The 19298-nt window shown below is 36.8% G+C and overlaps 1 protein-coding gene across 8 annotated transcripts in view; it reads left to right on the forward strand.

Moving 5' to 3' along the window:
• The window catches only part of TBCD (tubulin folding cofactor D), a 254477-nt gene that overhangs the window by 145342 nt on the left and 89837 nt on the right, over positions 1-19298 (forward strand). For all 8 annotated transcript variants that reach the window (XR_005227614.2, XM_043528663.1, XM_043528659.1 and 5 more), the window contains exons 19-23: positions 2054-2134; positions 5181-5254; positions 6068-6185; positions 8158-8218; positions 10568-10590. Coding sequence is in view for 7 of the 8 variants with exons in the window: in XM_043528663.1 (XP_043384598.1) it covers positions 2054-2134; positions 5181-5254; positions 6068-6185; positions 8158-8218; positions 10568-10590 (357 nt within the window). In the remaining variant the exon portion in view is untranslated. The remainder of the gene's footprint in view (positions 1-2053; positions 2135-5180; positions 5255-6067; positions 6186-8157; positions 8219-10567; positions 10591-19298) is intronic.

The following is a 19298-nucleotide window of genomic DNA, read 5'->3' on the forward strand; positions in this document are numbered from 1 at the left end:
ATAAAGGGACTGTGTGTAGATGTAAAAGTCTGTACATTGCTTCCTTTGAGCAATCATAGCATTAATAAAGTTCTGACTCTGGATGTTTATTGTTCTATACCTTTGAACTGATAGAAATAATTTTCTGCATTTGACTATTTTCATTAATGAAGGCATATTTCAGAGGTACAATATTATATATAAAAAGTTGTATGGCTATTGCCACATTATTATGAGATGGACTGGTAGCCCTGCATATTATTAAAGTTGCCCAACACTTCCAATAAAGACCCAGTTTTCAGTTTCTTATAACTTTGCTAAACTTAACTATTTGGGCTAAAATTTTCTTTGCTGAATGTCTACCTCAGGCTGACTTTTTTCTTTCTTTCTTTCTTTCTTTTTTTTTTTAAATTTCAGTAGTAATGCTTCAGCCATTTCTGAGAACAATGAAAAACAGTGTTTTGTCCATATAAAAAAAATCTGGTGACCTTGTCTTTAAGAAGCTCTGATGTACCTATGTTTTAGAGCAGGCACTTAAAATTTGGCTGGGGGTGGGGTGGGGCGGGGCTTTGTATCAGAGATGTACCTTTTGCCATTCCAGTGAAAATCTGCCCAAATGTGGCCAAGTTAATAAGCCTTTACAAAATCACAGCTCATATGTACTCAGTAGATTTTAGCAGCTAATTCCCCAAACATTCTGTCAGCATTGGGTGTGTTCCAGCCCAGGAGTGAGCAATTGCAGCTGTGAAGTGCAGGTCATGCCGGATCTGGGTATCTGAACTGGGAGTTGGGATAGATGGGAGTCTGAGACTGGCTAGGCAAGGAGACTGAGATTTCCTAAACAAGGAGATGGGGCCTGGCTGGTCAGGGAGAGTGGGACTGGGCAATAGGAGGTTGGGAATGGCTGGGCCAGGAGACTGGTAGCCAGGTAGGGGAATAGGGATTGGAGAATGGGAGTCCGTAGGTAGGGTGGGGGGACTGAGATCAATCAGACGAGGAGCTTGGGGAACTGGAATTGACTGGGCAAAGGACTGGAACTGAAACCAGTGGAATGGGAATGTGGAGGTGGACAGACCTGAAGAGGTGTGGAGGTATGTGGATGTCAACATGATGCCACATGATGGAGTTCGTGTTTTCAGTTTGCTTTTTTAACACCTATGTGGATCAGCAGTAGAGTTAGGACCTTTATATCCACTGCACAGATCTGTCACTTGAGCTAATGGAGTAACTCATAGTAATAATAGTAATAGACTGTCCTCCATGTACACCAGCACTAGAGGGGGATGATGCACACACTGTGCCAATATAGTATAATAATACTGTACTTCAAAAAAAAAAAAAAGCACTTTTCCCCAATCTAATCTTGAAAATAATTATAAATGTAGAATGTATTAATCATTGGATTTAAACAGTAAAATCTATAAGCAGTTTATTTTTACTAGTATTTATTGATCATATAATTCTTTATATGTGTATACAATGGTTTTCACTCATCTCAAAATAGTTAACAAAAATATTGTAAATATTAACATAATGAATGTTACATAATATGGAATATAATGTTTTTATGTACCCCTTTTAATAGACAAACGAGTAGTACATTTTTGAAGGTTTTTTTGTTATTACATTAAAAGCAATGGGGGCAAAATCTTCAAAGCAGTACAGTAGAACCTCAGAGTTACGAACACCAGAGTTACCAACTGACCAGTCAACCACACACCTCATTTGGAACTGGAAATACGCCATGAGGTAGCACCAGTACCATACAGCACTGTGCTAAAAAAAATAAAAAGAATGTTTGTTTGTTTTTTTAATTGGCAAGGTGAGGAAACTGTTTCTGTGCTTGTTTAATTTAAATGAAGATGGTTAAAAGCAGCATTTAAGTCAATGTTCAAATTGTAAACTTCTGAAAGAACAACCATAGCATTTTGTTCAGTTATGAATATTTGAGTTACGAACAACCTCCATTCCTGAGGTGTTCATAACTCTGAGGTTCTACTGTATGTGCCAAAATTCAAACTGATATACATTCTGTACTCTTTTATATATATGGATGTACTTATTTCTTTTTCAGTGTGTACATTGCTAGTTTTCCTGAATATACACAATCAATGATTGACCACCTGGTTAACATGAAGATCAACCATTGGGATGGGTATGTTTCAAACATGTAACTTATGTTATTTGGAAGTCAAATATTCTGTAAATTTTACTTTTCGGAACTCTTCAGTTATCTTTCTTTAAAGGGAGAGGGTGGTAGTTGTCTATTTGTTCTTATCTGTACGATGATAGGAACTAGAAGCCTCGATCAGGATCAGATTCCATTGTGCTGGGGCTTACAAATGCTAGTTATATTTTCCTGAATCAGGGACTAAGGGACTGAATCATATTCCTTAGAACGTCTAAAAATCATATTATGGTAATTATTTTTTTAATAAAACAGGCCCCTTTGAAAACCGTTTTTAAAAGTATTAACAGATTTGTGCTCCTTTTTAATCTTGGAAATTTGTAATAACTTTTTTCCATGAATGATAACATTTAAAAAAAGAAATGTTAACATTTTAGAATTGCTAATGTATTTGATTGGGCAGGCAATGGCTTACATCAGTGGTTCTCAATGTGGGGAGGGGCCTCAAAACTTTCTAGCGTGGCATGAAGAGCACTCGCACTCACTCATGGAGTCACAACAGCACTGAAATTTGGCCCCTCTGTAATGACATCATGGATTGCATGGACATAATGAAATTATTCCAACACTTTTGATTTTTTTTCAATAGCAGAGAGGTGGATGTGGGTACCTCCCCACTGTTGGAAAGCTTCACTTAAAACATGTTTTTAGTTTTCGTGACATTTAAACCTAGTTTTAGGAGGTGAATAAAACATATCATTATTTAATACATTACGTAGTATATCTGAGTGTAAACATCATCGCCATATAATTATTGTTAATTAAGTAGACTTAATATGTGAAGATAAATGTAGTTATATTCGCTGTTGCATGAAGATTGAAATGTGTATGTATAACACAGATGTGATGAAACACTACTATAAACTATTTTTATTGCTCATGATGATGTTCCTGGCAGATATGGGATGAGCCCTGAGGTGCTACCATCCATATTTGTTTTGCTTTTCCTCTCCCTTTGTCTCTTTCAGCAGTAAGTTTTTATTCATGTAGCCAAGAGCTAACTGCAGGCTGCCTGGTTTGGGCCACTAGTGTTTGGGAAATGCCATATTCCATAACATTGAGTGGTGTCTTTATTTGTGGTGTGGAAATACAGTCATACACTGTAGCCGTGCTTTTTTACATGACAACTCTCAACTGGATTGGATATTTGAATTAACTATCAAAACATTTTTTAATGGTAATTTACCTTCAGGAATTCTAAACAGGGTTCTCCTTAAAATCTCTCATTTTGGCATGGAGAAATGAAGGGGAAAAACAAAGCACCCATTCATCTCTTTGTGAGACTTATTGTCTTAGTCACGGTTTTGTTTAAGTTCACATTGTTTAAATGTTCATACATGTGTCTGTGTAGGACTCTCAGAATTCAGAAGTTTGTCCTTTCTGTTGTAATTTCACTATGTTGTAAGTGTTGCAGAATCAAGAAATGTTAGAAGTAGACTAATAAGAAACTTCTGTTAGATAATTGTGAGGATGTATTTTAAGGCTTGAACTTTCAGAAAAACCTAAGGATTTTCAATTGGAGTTGGGCACGTTACTCTTCTTGGCTCCTTTTGAAATCCCAGTGTAAATCAATTCTGAGGAGTAAACTAATTGATTAATTTCCATGTAAAGTAATATTTTTAAAAGTAGGTTGCACAAAATATGTTGACTGTTATGGAACCTTTGATCTTGGAACCAATGGATGATTTTTTTAGTTAAGATTTCTGATATTTGACCTATTATGTTTAAAAAAAACAAACGTAGGTATTCATTCTTCTAGAATGATTGCACAAAATAGTCTGCTAAATGTTATTTTGCAAATAGAATGACACGCATAAGTGAAGCCATAATAGTTTGTACATGTCTGGTGTATGTTGGATTTCTTTTGACTTAAAGAAACTTCCCCCTTAGCATTCATCAACTTGTAATAATTATTGGTATTGCTCGATGTGGTGAAAATGTATATTTGATAATATACATGTTACACAGAGCTTTTGTGATTAATCTTATTGAGTTTGTGAGCTCTTAGATATATGTATTTTAAAATGAGTCTAAGCTTATTTACTAGGTTTTTCAGTATTCTTTCTTTTTTAAAAAAGAAATAAAAACCAACACCACTTGAAGTAAGAATGAGGTACCTGTAAACTTAAATTTAAAAAGCTGTAACTAAGGTCTAGCTGCTCTGGGACCACAATTATCTGTTTCTTTTGCTAGACCATGACAAAAAGCATCTGCAGCAACAAATTTTTTTCCTTTTTTCTTTCTGATTTCCTTACACTTAAGAAAAAAATAATTTAGCCAGTATTCTTTATAAAAGGTGGTTTGACTCTCCCTGAATTAAGAGTAGTAATCAGCAAGGGAGAATCACAATGTTAAAAATAAAAGGAGTACTTGTGGCACCTTAGAGACTAACCAGTTTATTTGAGCATGAGCTTTCGTGAGCTACAGCTCACTTCATCGGATGCATAGCATATCGTGGAATGTTAAAAATGAAGGTAAAACATTTCTCATTATCTGTGTAAGGCACCTGTGGATTTCCTTAACATGGTTTCTCAGAGCATGTTTGTGTCTTACATAATTGTGTAGCTTATAGTTTAGTCAACTTTTCTATCCTTTTGTGCCCTCTGAGGGTCTTTTAATGTGTGTGGGCTATCATGGGATACAGTATTTACTGAAGAGAGTCCTAATATATATAATTCAAACAATATATATGAAGCTGATTAATTTTTCATTCCTCCATTTAATAACAGAAATACATTTCTTCACTGGAAAAATGTTAAATGCTCTCACACACAAAAAGACAGAGGAAGCTTGAGGTACTGAAATAGCCCTGAAACAAGGGTGTACTACTAGGCCTGTATGGAGCCTGTTGAATTCAGCAGGATTCTGTGCTGTGCAGGGGTTGGTCTGTGCAGATATGATTGCAGGACAGGGTCATAATATGTAACTGCTTTTGTTATGGAGAGCAGCAGTCAATAACTGATACTACAGTGATTTATGGAAGCTGAACAAAAACTTTCTTTAATCTCCACAGTGTTATTCGAGAACTGTCAACCAAGGCTCTGCATAACCTCACTCCACAGGTCCCTGAGTATATGACAAATGTGGGTGAGTAGCAATAAATCTGTGTTTTAGGTAGCACCCCATATCAAGTGTTTCTGGGCACCTAGCAAAAACATACCAACAAACAAGACTTAAACAAAATACAAGTTAATATGGCTTAATAAGAGATTAAGCAAGATTTTTCCCACAGTGGTGCTGTAACTTTGATGGCGTTAAAACTTTCTTTTTATGAATTGCAGTGAGATTTGTGAATTTGGGGAGGGGAAAAGGCAGCAGAATTATCAAGTTCAGCTTTAAGCCACTCCAAAATGTAAAGTGACTAATGTTTTTAAAACAACATTCTAAAGCAACTGAAGAACCACTTTATGCATAAACTAAAAAAATCAAGAAATGTCTGAGAGCATCTTGAAACCCAAAGATATCTCGACTAGCACATGTAACAGCTAGCAAGCTACAGATTTGTGTAAATCTTTCCAACATGTGTGGTTAGGGTAGATAAAATGAAATACAATGCATTTAATATGTGGCTAATAGAGAACTAAAGGAAGTATTTGCTCATAGTGTGTCTTTGGGTGGGGAACCATTTTTGTTACACCAAACTGAAAAATCTAACTGTGGAAATGGAAATTCTTGGTATATTTTGATAACACAGGCAAATCTTATTCCCATTTTTAAAAATGATTTTCAGATTTAGGGATCTAAAAATGATTTTCAGATTTAGGGATTTGAAAATGTTCTTGCTCTGTATTTCTCTAAGATGACTTCTAGAAATGATTTTTCCACATTAATTTCTAGACAGAAGTGTTTACATGTAGTAATATAATATGTAATTGTTATTTTTTATTTCATTTCTTGCAGTTTTGCCAAGACTGCTACCATTAGCAGTGGGCACAGATTTACACACTCGGCATGGGGCCATTCTTGCCTGTGCTGAGATCACCCACGCACTGTACAAACTAGCAGCAGAGAATAATAGGTATAAAGACAACATTATCTAAACTATCATGTTTCTTTCTCATGTATAATCTTTCAGAAACCTCTCCAGTATAATTATGAAAATCTCCATCTTCGAGAACTTCTCTTCTGTTGTGATTTTTGTTTGTTTTCATCAGTGCTGCCAAGCCTTCATGCTTTACTTGGTGAGGTTATATACCTCCGATCTAAATCCACGAGTAATCATAAAAGTGAGACCACCTGTTGTCATTCTCAAGCAAGAATAGAGAAAAAAGAAAAGGAGTACTTGTGGCACCTTAGAGACTAACCAATTTATTTGAGCATAAGCTTTCGTGAGCTACAGCTCACTTCATTGGATGCATACTGTGGAAAGTGTAGAAGATCTTTTTATACACACAAAGCATGAAAAAATACCTCCCCCCACCCCACTCTCCTGCTGGTAATAGCTTATCTAAAGTGATCACTCTCCTTACAATGTGTATGATAATCAAGTTGGGCCATTTCCAGCACAAATCCAGGTTTTCTCCCCCTTACAATCTCCTTTAGATAAGCTGTTACCAGCAGGAGAGTGGGTTTGTGTGTGTGTGTGTGTGTGGGGAAACCTGGATTTGTGCTGGAAATGGCCCAACTTGATTATCATACACATTGTAAGGAGAGTGATCACTTTAGATAAGCTATTACCAGCAGGAGAGTGGGGTGGGGGGAGGTATTTTTTCATGCTTTGTGTGTATAAAAAGATCTTCTACACTTTCCACAGTATGCATCCAATGAAGTGAGCTGTAGCTCACGAAAGCTTATGCTCAAATAAATTGGTTAGTCTCTAAGGTGCCACAAGTACTCTTTTTCTTTTTGCGAATACAGACTAACACGGCTGTTACTCTGAAAAGAATAGAGAAGACATTGTCACAAGTGTGGGTTAACCACAACAGTTTGCTAGACTACTACTGAGTGAAGCATCTTTCCTTCTTTGCTGTGAGACAATCCCTCACATTGCTATTTGGGTTGGACTGATGTAATTTTTCACTTACTTAATTTTGGCCCAGAAATGCAGTTTATAGATATTAAATTTAGCATATGTATCCAGCATGATTGCCATAAATTAGTTGGTGGAGTTACTGACTCTCTCTTCAACCTTCACTGGAATGGGTGTTGTGTACACCTGTGCAAAATGATTGTAAAACACTACCAAATTGTAATTTGCCACTCACTCACACTAGTAGTAGCATTTTAAATTTACTCTGTTCTGATAGGTATAAATAATTATACAGGATTCAAGGTAGTGGATAGTGCAGCCTTTGAATATAAATCTGAATAAAAGTAAAGAAACAAAATTCTGTAAAATTCTTCAGATGTTTATTAATCAAATGCATTTACAGAATTTTGTTTAGTTTTAGTCTCATTTCTTCCAAAGCTCTGACATCCAACCTAACTCTTGTATCCCAGGGGAGCTGAACTTAGGCAGGGGAACAAGAGGTAAGTAGGTAGTAAATAGGTCTGCTTTTTTGACTCCTGAAGTTGTTCAGATGCACTGTTACGAAAAGTACTTGTGCATGTCAGCAGTATAACAATGACACTTAATGTAATTATTTTATTAAAGTAATGATTGTACATAGAAGCTAAGTATGTTTTGTAAAAAAAAAAATATTGGAAAAGTAGAAAATTGGAAACTTTTTGAGTTTTGGAAATTTGGAATTTTGGAAAAGTGTTAGAATTATGTCATTACGTATAGCCATATTCTGTTACAAAAATGTTATTGTATAATTCTGCAGAAATAATATATCTGAGTGCTTGTCAGAAAATAGGCTGTTTGTATGTTTCCTAAACCCGTTTAATGAATGTTACACATTTGTTCCGAGAATCACTTAGTCATAAACTTTTAAGTTTTTTCTGTCACTTTAAAAGTGCAACATATATCTGTTGATGCAGGGCTGTTTCTGAATGTAAATTCAAGAAATTGCCATGTTTGGACTTAAAATCTTTTTGTAACATTGCAGATCAGTTACGAATTATTTCAATGAAAAATCGTTGGAGGGACTTAAGCAGATCCATTGGGAGGTTTGTGCCAAGTATAAATAGCTGTTGGAATCTTAAATGTGTTGTTTCATTTTTATACAAAGGATGTTGAAAGGTGTTTTTTTCCTTTTTAAAAAATTCCCCCAAATCCTGCAAATGTTTGGCGTCCTCCCGACATCCTTTTCTTCCGCCTTTGCTCTCTCACTGCTGAGTGTGTCTGGTGGGAATCCTGTGATCATGCTGACTGACTTCACTACAAATTTTGTTCTCTCCACTTTGACATCTGCCGTCTTCCTAGTTAAGCAACTCTACTTCTTTACCCTAATTGAATCCCTTGAAATCTCAGTGGCCATTTCACCACGTTTGATTCCCTCCTTGCACCCTGGTGCCCTCCTGCCTCCACTTCTCTCTCTGCACAGATTCTCACTTCTTCAAGAAAAATATCTGCAAAATACCACATGAACTTCTCCCTTCCCTCTCACCTCTTGCCCTTCCTCTCCAACTCTTCTTCTTCTCTCTTGTTTCTCATTTGCTCTCCTCCTCAACCTCCTCCATTTACTCCAGTGATCCTATCCAATCTCCTCACCTCCCTTGCAAACCACTCTCATCCCCTTTCTTGCCCTTCTCTTTAATCTCTCACTCTCTAGTCATTCTTTTCCCTCACAACACAAGCATGCTTTAGTCTCTCCCATCTTATGGACAACCCACCTGTGACCCCATTTGACTCTGCAACTATTGCCCCATCTTCCTTTTTCCTTAAGTTCACTGAATGAGTTCTTTTCCTCCACTTCCTTCCTAGACCCTCTCCAAATCTGGTTTCTGTCCCTTGCATTTAATTAAAATGGCTATTACCAAAGTCTCTAATGACTTATTCTTCTTTAACCTGTCAGCTGCTTTGACATAATCAACCATGCTCTTCTTCTTGAAATCTTGTCCTTCCTTGCTTCTGGGACTCACTTTTTTCCTGGTTCTTCTCTTACCTCTCTAATTACTCCTCCAGCATCATCTTCAGAGGATCCTCCTCATCTTCTCTCCAACTTTCTGTGAGAGTTCCACAGGGCAGTGCCCTGTGGTCTATTTCTCTTCTCTTGCTACACCTTGTCTTTGGGTTATCTCCTTCGCAAATACATTATACAAATACAGCTATCATCCACAGGACAACTCACAGTTCTACATCTATTCTGGACCTGTCTTTCTATTTCAGACTAAAATCTTGGCCTGACTTTTTGACATCTCATGGATGTCCAGCCACTAGCTCAAGCTAAGCGTGGCTAAAACAGATCTCCTAATCTTCCCTGCAAGCTCTCCCCCGCCCTCCTTTTTTGATCTTCATCATAGGCCTCTCTCTAGATCCTCACATCCAAGCTGTGTCTAAATCTTGTAGATTCTTTCTGCGTAACATCTCTAGGATATGGCCTTTCCTGTCCATCCACACAGCTTTAATGTAATCCAGGCTCTCATCATTTTACAACATTCTCTTCCCTGGCCTTGACAAATGTAATTTGTCGCACTCATATCCATTCGAAATGCTCCTGCAAAAATCACTTTCCTAGATCATCGCTTTCACCCTCTCTTTTCATCACTCCTCTTGCTATCCTTTCTCCATTGCATCAAATGTAAGATGCTTGTTTTTACTTTAAGGACATTTCACAGCCTAATTACATGCTATTTATCATCTCTCATATGCTTTGAGGTGTCAACTCCTACCTCCGATCAGCTAATGCGACCAGCCTTCATTGACTGCATATTAAATTTTCAAACAAACACCTTTGTACTTCCTTGCATGCTGCCCCTCATGCATAGGAATTACTGCCCATAAACATCCATGAAGCCACCTCATTGTCCTCCTGATCCCTCCTTAAAACTCTCCTTTGCTGTGATGCCTACAAAAAACTTGGCAGTGGTTATGAGTGTGATGAGACCACAGCCTGTCATGCTGTTTAGTATTGTTTTCTTGTGCACTCCTGTCTGTTTCCACTTGTCCCTTGTAAGCTCTTTGGAGCAGAGTTTTTTTTTCTGTGTTCTTTCAAACTCTGCACTGTGAAGTCTTTATTTAAAAGGACCAAATTTTTGAAAGCAAATGTTTAAAAAAAGTGCACCTACCTGCCAGTATAAATGCAGAAGCAAACAGATTGTGGAATGATGGTAATAATGAACTATATTTGTTTGCCTTGAGTATGAATTCTGATGGGATTTTTAAAGTTTATATTTTTTTGAAAATTAGTTCTGTGAAAGAAGAATATTGTTTTTTTTTTTCCAAATGATGCCTTTGAATTCCCAAGTCCTAAAGAAACACTTTTGTTACATAATACGTATTACACAAGAATCACATTAGGCTGGGGGGAAAAGGCTTAATTTATAAATCAAATATTTTCATCTGTTTTATTACAGCTTTGCAGTCGTCAGTTGTACAGGTAAGAAATTTGAAACCAAAACCATTGTTTTCCATTGTGGCAATTAATATTGTTTAGACCCAATAAATATTTGAAATTCAGGTTTTTAAAGTTGGTTACATCTAATATACCTTAGAACCTCAATTCACTGGAGGGAAAACTCAAATTCTTTTTGACTCTGCCTGTACCTAGGACTTTGTTCTAAAACAGTGTTGTTGAACTGGAATTGGGATTGTTGATGCATGTTATGTGGTCAATCCTAATTAAAAGGTGGTGAGAACTGCATTTGATGCTATATTGTAGATAGGATTGGGGCAGACAGAGCCAAAGAGAGAGGGGAAAACACTGCAAATAAAGCAGCATATTTGCTAGTCCACAACTTCAGTAATTTGTAGTTTTCTTCCTCATTACTATGCCTGAGCTCTGCATTCCTGAACTTAGTCGAGAGAAGTGATTTGTAATCTCTCCTTATCCTACAAAGTGCTAAAATGGCCAGAAGGTTGCCTTGTAGTCAAAGGTATATTTTTACTTTCTGCATCCTTTTGTAATTGATTGTCAGCAGTGCTACAAGCAGTTTAATTCTGTTTTTCAATTCTTGGGCCAGATGGAGGCTTTTTTGATTTTTCTTCCTTTTCATTCACTTCTTATTCAGTAAAGCCTCTAGTAAGTAAAGGGTAATTTGCGTGAGAATTTGGGTAAAAAGTGAGTTAACACTGAAATCAGACTTCAAGTTTTGGCCCTTTGATCTAAGGGAATCAAGATCCAAATAAACAACCTGTGTTTCGTAAAACTGCAGTGTATGTTCTTGATATTTATCTAGTTGAGCTCTTTGGACATGGAGTATCTGACTTTGAGGTCTGGTCTACACTGTGGGGGGCGGGGGGGGGAATCAATCTCAGTTACGCAATTTCAGCTACATGAATAACGTAGCTGAAGTCTACGTACTTAGATGTCTGACGCTATCCCGTTGACTCCGCCTGCGCCTCTTGCCCTGGTGGAGTACCAGAGTCCACAGGAGAGCGCTCGGCGGTTGCGATAAATCAACACCCGCTGGATCAGTAGCTGCCCGTCGATCCAGCGGGTAAAGTAGACAAGCTCTGAGATGCTGTATTGTCTTTGTTGGTGCATTTGTAGCATAAAATTGAATGTCTATGACAGTAACATTACTTAAAATGTTTCCCATTCCATGAAAATGCATTAGGATTTGTCAAAGTTTCAAGATACTAAAATTTGCTTTTTAAAGGTTGTATTTGTTGATTTGAGCTAGCTTCTACTAGTTCATGGCTTAATGTGCCTTAGTTTATAACACTGATGCTACGTGTTAGCAGTGACTTTGTGGGTGGCTGTTTTGGCTGTTATAAATTCTTTAATGCCAGGGTGGAGCTGGGGTATAATTTTGTTTTTGTCACAAAGTGCACATCTTGCACTTACTGGTGTTATAAGATGCCTACTAGTGTTTTCATCACAGATAGGCTTCTAAAATTGATTCTCTGTCAAGTAGCATACTTGATTAACCATAATTTGCCCTAAGCAATAGTTGTATAAAAGACAAAAATGCATAATTTAAAGCACATTTTAAAAATATTATTGTTACGGGTAACAAAATTCTTTAAAATTGCCTAAGAAAAATAAACCTTTGGTTCAGGTTCCAGAAGCAAACCTGCAATTTGACTTAGGTATTACTAGGCAAGCACTTGGTGGAACAAGTTTAACTTGTTTGATGATGAGTAATTACTGCACATAATGCTTTCCATTTGAGAAATAACTCCCTGGAATCTTCAGGGTATAACAAGACCCAGTAAGAATATTGAAAATTAAATTGCTTCACCTGAGTGAATTTTATTTCCATCTTTCTGGTTCTTAAATTAAACTACCTCAAAAGATTTTTTTTAATGTATTCAGGAATGTCATAAATGTATATTTAATACTGGCCAAAAGTGAAACTATAATAAAGTGTTTAGTTTTTCTGATGCTGATGAATTTTAACATGTCGAATAAGCTAGTTTCACAATACAACTGCAAAGGCCTGACAGAAAATGAAGTTGAGGTAAAGTGTAAAGAGTTGCATGTTTAAAAAGTGGTAATTAACAAGTTTTAATAGCTGTAAAGTATATTATAAGAGGCTATGAGCTTACTAGTCAGCTATATCTCACGGTCTTTTCATACACCTAATATCTCCTATCTAGGATTTAGTAAAAGTCCCAATGCTGTAAATGGGGCATTGGTTTACCTAGTATTACATGTAAATTAGCCTTTTATTAATTTATTTGAGCATAAGCTTTCGTGAGCTACAGCTCACTTCATCGGATGCATACTGTGGAAAGTATAGAAGATCTTTTTATACATACAAAGCATGAAAAAATTGGTGTTTACCACTACAAAAGGTTTTCTCTCCCCCCACCCCACTCTCCTGCTGGTAATAGCTTATCTAAAGTGATCACTCTCCTTACAGTGTGTATGATAATCAAGTTGGGCCATTTCCAGCACAAATCCAGGTGTCCCCCCCCCCCCCCCCCCGACCCTTCCCCCCACACAAACCCACTCTCCTGTTGGTAAGTCTCTAAGGTGCCACAAGTACTCCTTTTCTTTTTGCGAATACAGACTAACACAGCTGTTATTCTGAAACCTTTTATTAATGATTACCATTAGTAAGACTGACCTAATTATGAACTGTGGACTTAGGTTATGCCTGAAAAAATTATAGGGCAGATCATGTTTTTTTTAATATGCAAACAAGATTTTGCATTGTCTCAGAAATTGAGATATTATGTAATACATTTGCTGTAATCAGATCTTTGTTTTTATATGCTGTTAAGCCAAATCTCCCTGCCCTCAGTTTCATTAATCATTTTTTTCATACGTTAGTTCCTCCCTTACCTCCTACTTAAATGCTTTTGTAGGTTTACATGAAAAAGTTAAAGTAAGTCTACACAAATTCAGTATTTGCCTACATTCTGCTTTCCTTTAGACATGGTATTGATTAATTCTGTCCAAAAGCTTTCTTAAGAATGCTGGTTGGCTGAAGAATTTTCATGTATGTTTTTAGTTAAGCATATGATACGGTGAGCTTGGTTTTGATTTCAATCTAATGTAAATCAGGAGTAATTCGAGGGAAAGCTAATGAAGTTACATCAGTGTGAGCTGATCATCAGGTCCAGTATACCTTTTTTGTGTGTGTATGATAATTTGTAGTTTTGGAAAAATTGACATACCCATACCTACTTTAAGCATTACCTAGTGCAAACAAAAGCTTCCAGCTTGACACATGTGGAGAGTTATGTCTTAAGATATCTCATGTGGGAAAAGAGGCCAATATCCCAGCCTAATTATATTTGAAGCATTTTAAATCCAATCTGTATGGTGTTCACCATGAAACAAGTATGGGTGATATCTTTTCTTGTTAGCTGGGACATTATCGTAATGCACTTGAGGCATTGTAGTAGCATTCATTATCAAAGAAGCTTTGAATAAAGTTACATTTTCAAAAGTGATCCTTTTCTTTAAATGGTGGCGTCTTACATATGATTGTTGAGACTCTTGAGGCGATATCAGGTTGAGGAGCGATTCTGAACATTATCTCATTTCTTGACTCCAGTTCTGAAGTTGATATAGGTCTTGCCATAAATACTGGGGTAACATGGTCATTTAGAGATGAGTAGAGCATTGATACAAGCTGAAATGCTGTGCCTCTTCCAGATACTTGTCTCTGGCTTTTATACTACTAACTGTGGATTTATTAGGCCTTCAGGGTTTCAGTCAGTGCTGAATATGCCATGATGCATAGTGTTAATCATAGAATTATAGAAATGTAGGGCTGGAAGGGACCTTGAGAGGTTACCATGTCCAGCCCCCTGCACTTAGGCAGGACCAAGTAAACGTAGACCATCTCTGACAGGTGTTTGTCCAACCTGTTCTTAAAAACCTCCAATGGTGGGGATTCCACAAGCTCCCTTGGAAGGGAGAATTTAACTACCTTTAGAGTTAAAAAGATTTTCCTAATAGCTAACCTAAATTTCCCATGCTGAAAATTAAGCCCATTACTATTTGTCCTACCTTCGGTGGACATATTTGAAGACTGTTACCAGGTTCTTCCTCAGTCTTTTTTTTCCAAGACTAGACATGCCCAGTTTTTTAATCTTTTCTCCTAGGTCAGGTTTTCTAAACCTTTCATAATTTTTGTTGTTCTCCTCTGGACTCTCTCCAGTTTGTCCACATCTTTCCTAAAGTGTGGCACCCAGAATTGTATATGGTACTCCAATGGAGACTTCATCAGTGCCGAATAGAACAGAAAAATTACTTCCCAGGCCTTACATATGACATTCTTGTTAATGCAGTCCAGAATACTAGCTTTTTTGCAACTGCATCATATTGTTGACACACATTCAGTATTTCATCCACTATAACCGCCAGATCCTTTTCAACAGTACTACCATCTAGCCAGTTATTCCCCATTTTGTATTTGTGCATTTGATTTTCCCTTCCTAAATTAAGTACTTTGCACTTATCGTTATTTAATTTCGTCTTGTTGATTTCAGACCAATTGTTTGATAGTCAAGGCCGTTTTGAATTCTAATCCTGTCCTCCAGAGTACTTGCAACTGCTCTCAGCTTGGTGTCCATATGTATATTTTACCAGCATATTCACCACTACATTATTCAAGTAATTGGGACCCCACTAGATATGGTCTCCCAGTTTGACAGCAAACCATTGATAATTATTCTTCAAGTACAGTCTTTCAACCACTTGTGCACCCACCTTATAGTAATTTCATCTAACACACATTTCCTTAGTTTTCTTATGAGAATGTCACATGGGTTGTGTCAAAAGTCTTACAGAAATCAAGATATATCATGTCTACTGCTTCCCCGTTTCTGCTAGGCCAGTATCTCTGTCAAAGAAGGAAATTAGGTTCGTTTGGCATGATTTGTTCTTGAGAAATCCATGTTGGTTATTCCTTACAACCCTGTTATCCTTTAGGGGCTTACAGATTCATTGTTGAATAATTTGTTCCAGTATCTTTCCGGGTATTGAAGTTAGGCCCACTGGTCTATAATTCTCTGGGTCCTCTTTGTTCCCTTTTTTAAAAGATAGGTACTATGTTTGACTTTTCTCCAGTCCTTTGGAGCCTTACCTGTCCTCCATAAGTTCTTGAAGATAATTGATAATGGTTCTGAGATTGCCTCAACTAGTTCCTTAAGTACCCTAGGATGAATTTCATCAGGCCTGTCTACTTGAATACATCTAACTTATCTATATATAATTTAACCTGTTCTTTCCCTATTTTGACTTTCATTTCTTCCCCCTTGTTTATATTAATTGTGTTGAGTATCTGGCCACCCTTAACCATTTTTGGTGAAGAGCAACTCCCAGATCCATGAGTCATTTGTTGCCACATACTGCATATTGTTTTGCTTTGATCTCATTGCTTTGAATTCAGAGACTGTCTGTGTGTTGTAGATGGCTATACACATAAGAAGGTATTCACATTTGTAATATGGTAATCGTGGAACTTTGAGTTTAGACTGTCGTGTTCTGTGTTGGGATTGTTCCTTATGTGTTAACTAATGTGTTCAGCTGCTGTTGCAGCATCCTTATGCAACAAAATGTGATGACTTGCCTAACTTTTAAGAACTGGCTGATCAAGCACAGCTGTTTTGCAATGAGTTGAAATATAAGTATGTATCATGGCCCTGATTACTGGTGTGACAAAATTTCCAAATAAAGTATTCCAAATCCCACCCTTTTTTCCCCTAACAAACCTCCTAGACATGGCTCAAGTGTTGGAAAAGCTTTGTGCTTGCAATGAAAAGTCTAGGATATTTCAACCTTTTTGAGAGGGTAAGACAGCCTGCAGGTATCAGCAAGTACCAGGCGAAGGATAATAGGCTTGCCTCATTGTTAACAGCCTCAAAGGTCTTTGAAATCTCAGTAGTTTCAGGGCAAGCATGTCTCTTGGCATGCATCCCAGTGAAAGACTCTGAGGCATATAAACTTAGTGGGAGACAAATTCCAGTCTTGTGAAAAGATTGCTCTTTCAATTCCCACAAATCCAAATAATTTTCAAATAATTTTACACCCAGCAACACTGGTTCTTCCAGGAATTCATGTTAACAACAGTATCTTGGGGAGGACATTCATAATACTGTGGTAACCTTTAGAAATTTGGTGTCCTACAATTGCCTTTTGTTTAAACTGATATTCAGATGGCGGTGATGTATTTTATATCAACAAGCAAAGTATTTTATATCAGCCTTCAAGTTTTGAAATAGGGTAATGTCTAATGAGACTTCAGTGGTTGCTAGAAGGAAGACTGATTGTAAATAGTTTTAGTAGCTATGAAAGATAAGTCCCCCTACTAGCATGTAGATCAGCTTGTGCTCAGCTTCTTTGTGTTCAGGGAACCTATTTTTTTGTCAGATGTCTGAAAAGGAGGCAAAAAGTGAGGACTCTACATCATTTTCAAAATTACCATTGACTTCAGTAGGGTCAGGATTTCACCCATAGCCTTGTGTCTACAGAAAAAAAAAAAGTTTTTTCTGTGATCCAAATTTAGGTCTATGATTTTGTGACCTTTGGTTGGTTCCATGTTGGTTGGTTGAAATTTAGTTTCCACATCACTTGAGGATGAGCATAACAAATCCCATCAGATTCTCAGCTATTCCATCTCTGACCACTGAAAACTATTTCCCTCCACCTCAGTTTGGAATCTTTTATACAGATGACATGATCACTGAAATATTATTGATCACACGGCTTTGTATTTCTGCAGCCCTATAATGTATAAACTAAACCTTAAAATATTCCTGTAATTCTATTTTGAGTGGACAAAGTCCCTTAAGAAGCTGAATGGATCTAATTTATTTTTGTGATGAACCTATGTTTTAAGGGATTCATATCAAAATAGTTACTGTCTGCATTTCTAATTGTCAGATTTGTTCTGCCTATTCTATAAATTACACTTCACAGCTAAAATGTCCAAACTTGATTCCAGTCTTAATCTGGCTTGATAAGTCTCTTAACGTTTTTCAGTATATAAAACATTTATGTTTATACTTGTATTTTTTAGGTAAGGGTGACCATCATATATATTGGTAGTGTTTTTCTACCACTTGAGGAATTTGTGCACGTGAGAATGCTACTAATATTTTAATTCTTATTATTTAAGTATGTTTAATTATCCTCAGTTGGCACTCTAGGTCTGTTAGCAAATAGGTGAGCTGTAAAATTCTCTGAAGAAATTCTAATATATGTAACATATGGGAAGAAAAGATTGTAAATTCTTTTCCACATAGAGGTTCGTTAACTATGTCGCCTAAAGTTAAAACAAAATCAACAAATAATATGAATATCAGTGAGCACTTGCTTTATATAACGAAAGTATGAAATGTTTTGGTATTGTGTATATGTGTACGTAAAGTTGGAAATCAGATAGCAGTTTTTTAAATTTTGGGAAGGGGGAAGCATTCTCGTTGGGATTCTTGTGTTGTGAAAGCACGGCAGGACATGTTTAATAGTTTCCATTAAACAAAGACCATGTACATCACCATTAATCCAAGACTAATGCTAATATGGAATAATGTATGTCAGCAGAGGTTCTTAGCTTTTTGGATAACTTCCAGATTTAATGTATTCAGACACCTGAATAATACTTACTGCTAATGATGCCATAGAAGCTGTTCAGTTCTAAAATACTCTTTGTAACGTTATCCTTGTAATTTGAAAAGGAGATTCCTAACTTCTTCCAAAATTGACTTTAAAAACAATTCTGTGAAAGTAATTTGAATTTGCATGTAAATTAAAAACAAAGTACTGTTGCTTGATTCTAATTGGGGTCTAAATAAAGTGGAAGTAAACATTCATGTTCAAATAAGATATTAGATCTGCGATCTGGGAGCTTTACCATTCCATCTCTGCTGCAAGGAATTTCCTACCCCAATGTGTGAATTTCACTGAATTACACTGAGCTCCTATTAAAAAGTCACTTTCTGTAGAACTGCGTTAGCATTTTAAGGCTCCAGAATTGTATGGAAAACAGTTGGTTAATGGAAACTGGTACTGCAGTAGTCAGTTTAAGGACTGAATTTGATCTATAAACCTTGAAGGAAGCACATTCAGGTAGGTCATGACATTTGGAGATAGTGTGTAGGTTTGGGTTTGGGGGGGGAAATAGGAAGTGCCAACACTACAGTAACACTTAGAATAAAAGTGGACTGATATCTTGTGTCAGTTTAGTGAAATGCTGAATAATGAATTGATTGCCCTTCCTTAGGAGGCAGGGTTTATAAGGAACAGCAGCCAAACACAGCAGATTTCCCTATAGAACGGTCTGCAAATCCATAACTTATGAGGAAAACCTGTAAGGTTGGCAGGTCTGCATTGCCTGGACCACCAGTGTAATTTTGCTGAGTGGTATATTGTAGGAGAGCTCTTCCAAAAATCCATGCTGTATAGAAGGCATGCATCTGTATTCTCAAGCTTTAAACTTTGTTTTTCTGTTACCAAATAATACTAAGCAAAGAGGATTTGAAGCTTTATGCTCTGATATAAAAGAATAAACTAGAGAATAAGTTCTAATATCTTTTGAAAAGATTTTCAAACAATTGCTTCTCAAGTGGAAAGACTCTAGGATGGTGACAGATTTTGTGACTGAAAAATCCTGTGGTAAATTCCACAGGGCCATAGTATTTCTAAAGTGAGGCTATGAGAAAAAAGCATGAACCTGAGTGCCT

The sequence above is a fragment of the Chelonia mydas genome, chromosome 14, assembly GCF_015237465.2.
Source record: "Chelonia mydas isolate rCheMyd1 chromosome 14, rCheMyd1.pri.v2, whole genome shotgun sequence".
Classification (NCBI taxonomy): Eukaryota; Metazoa; Chordata; order Testudines; family Cheloniidae; genus Chelonia; species Chelonia mydas.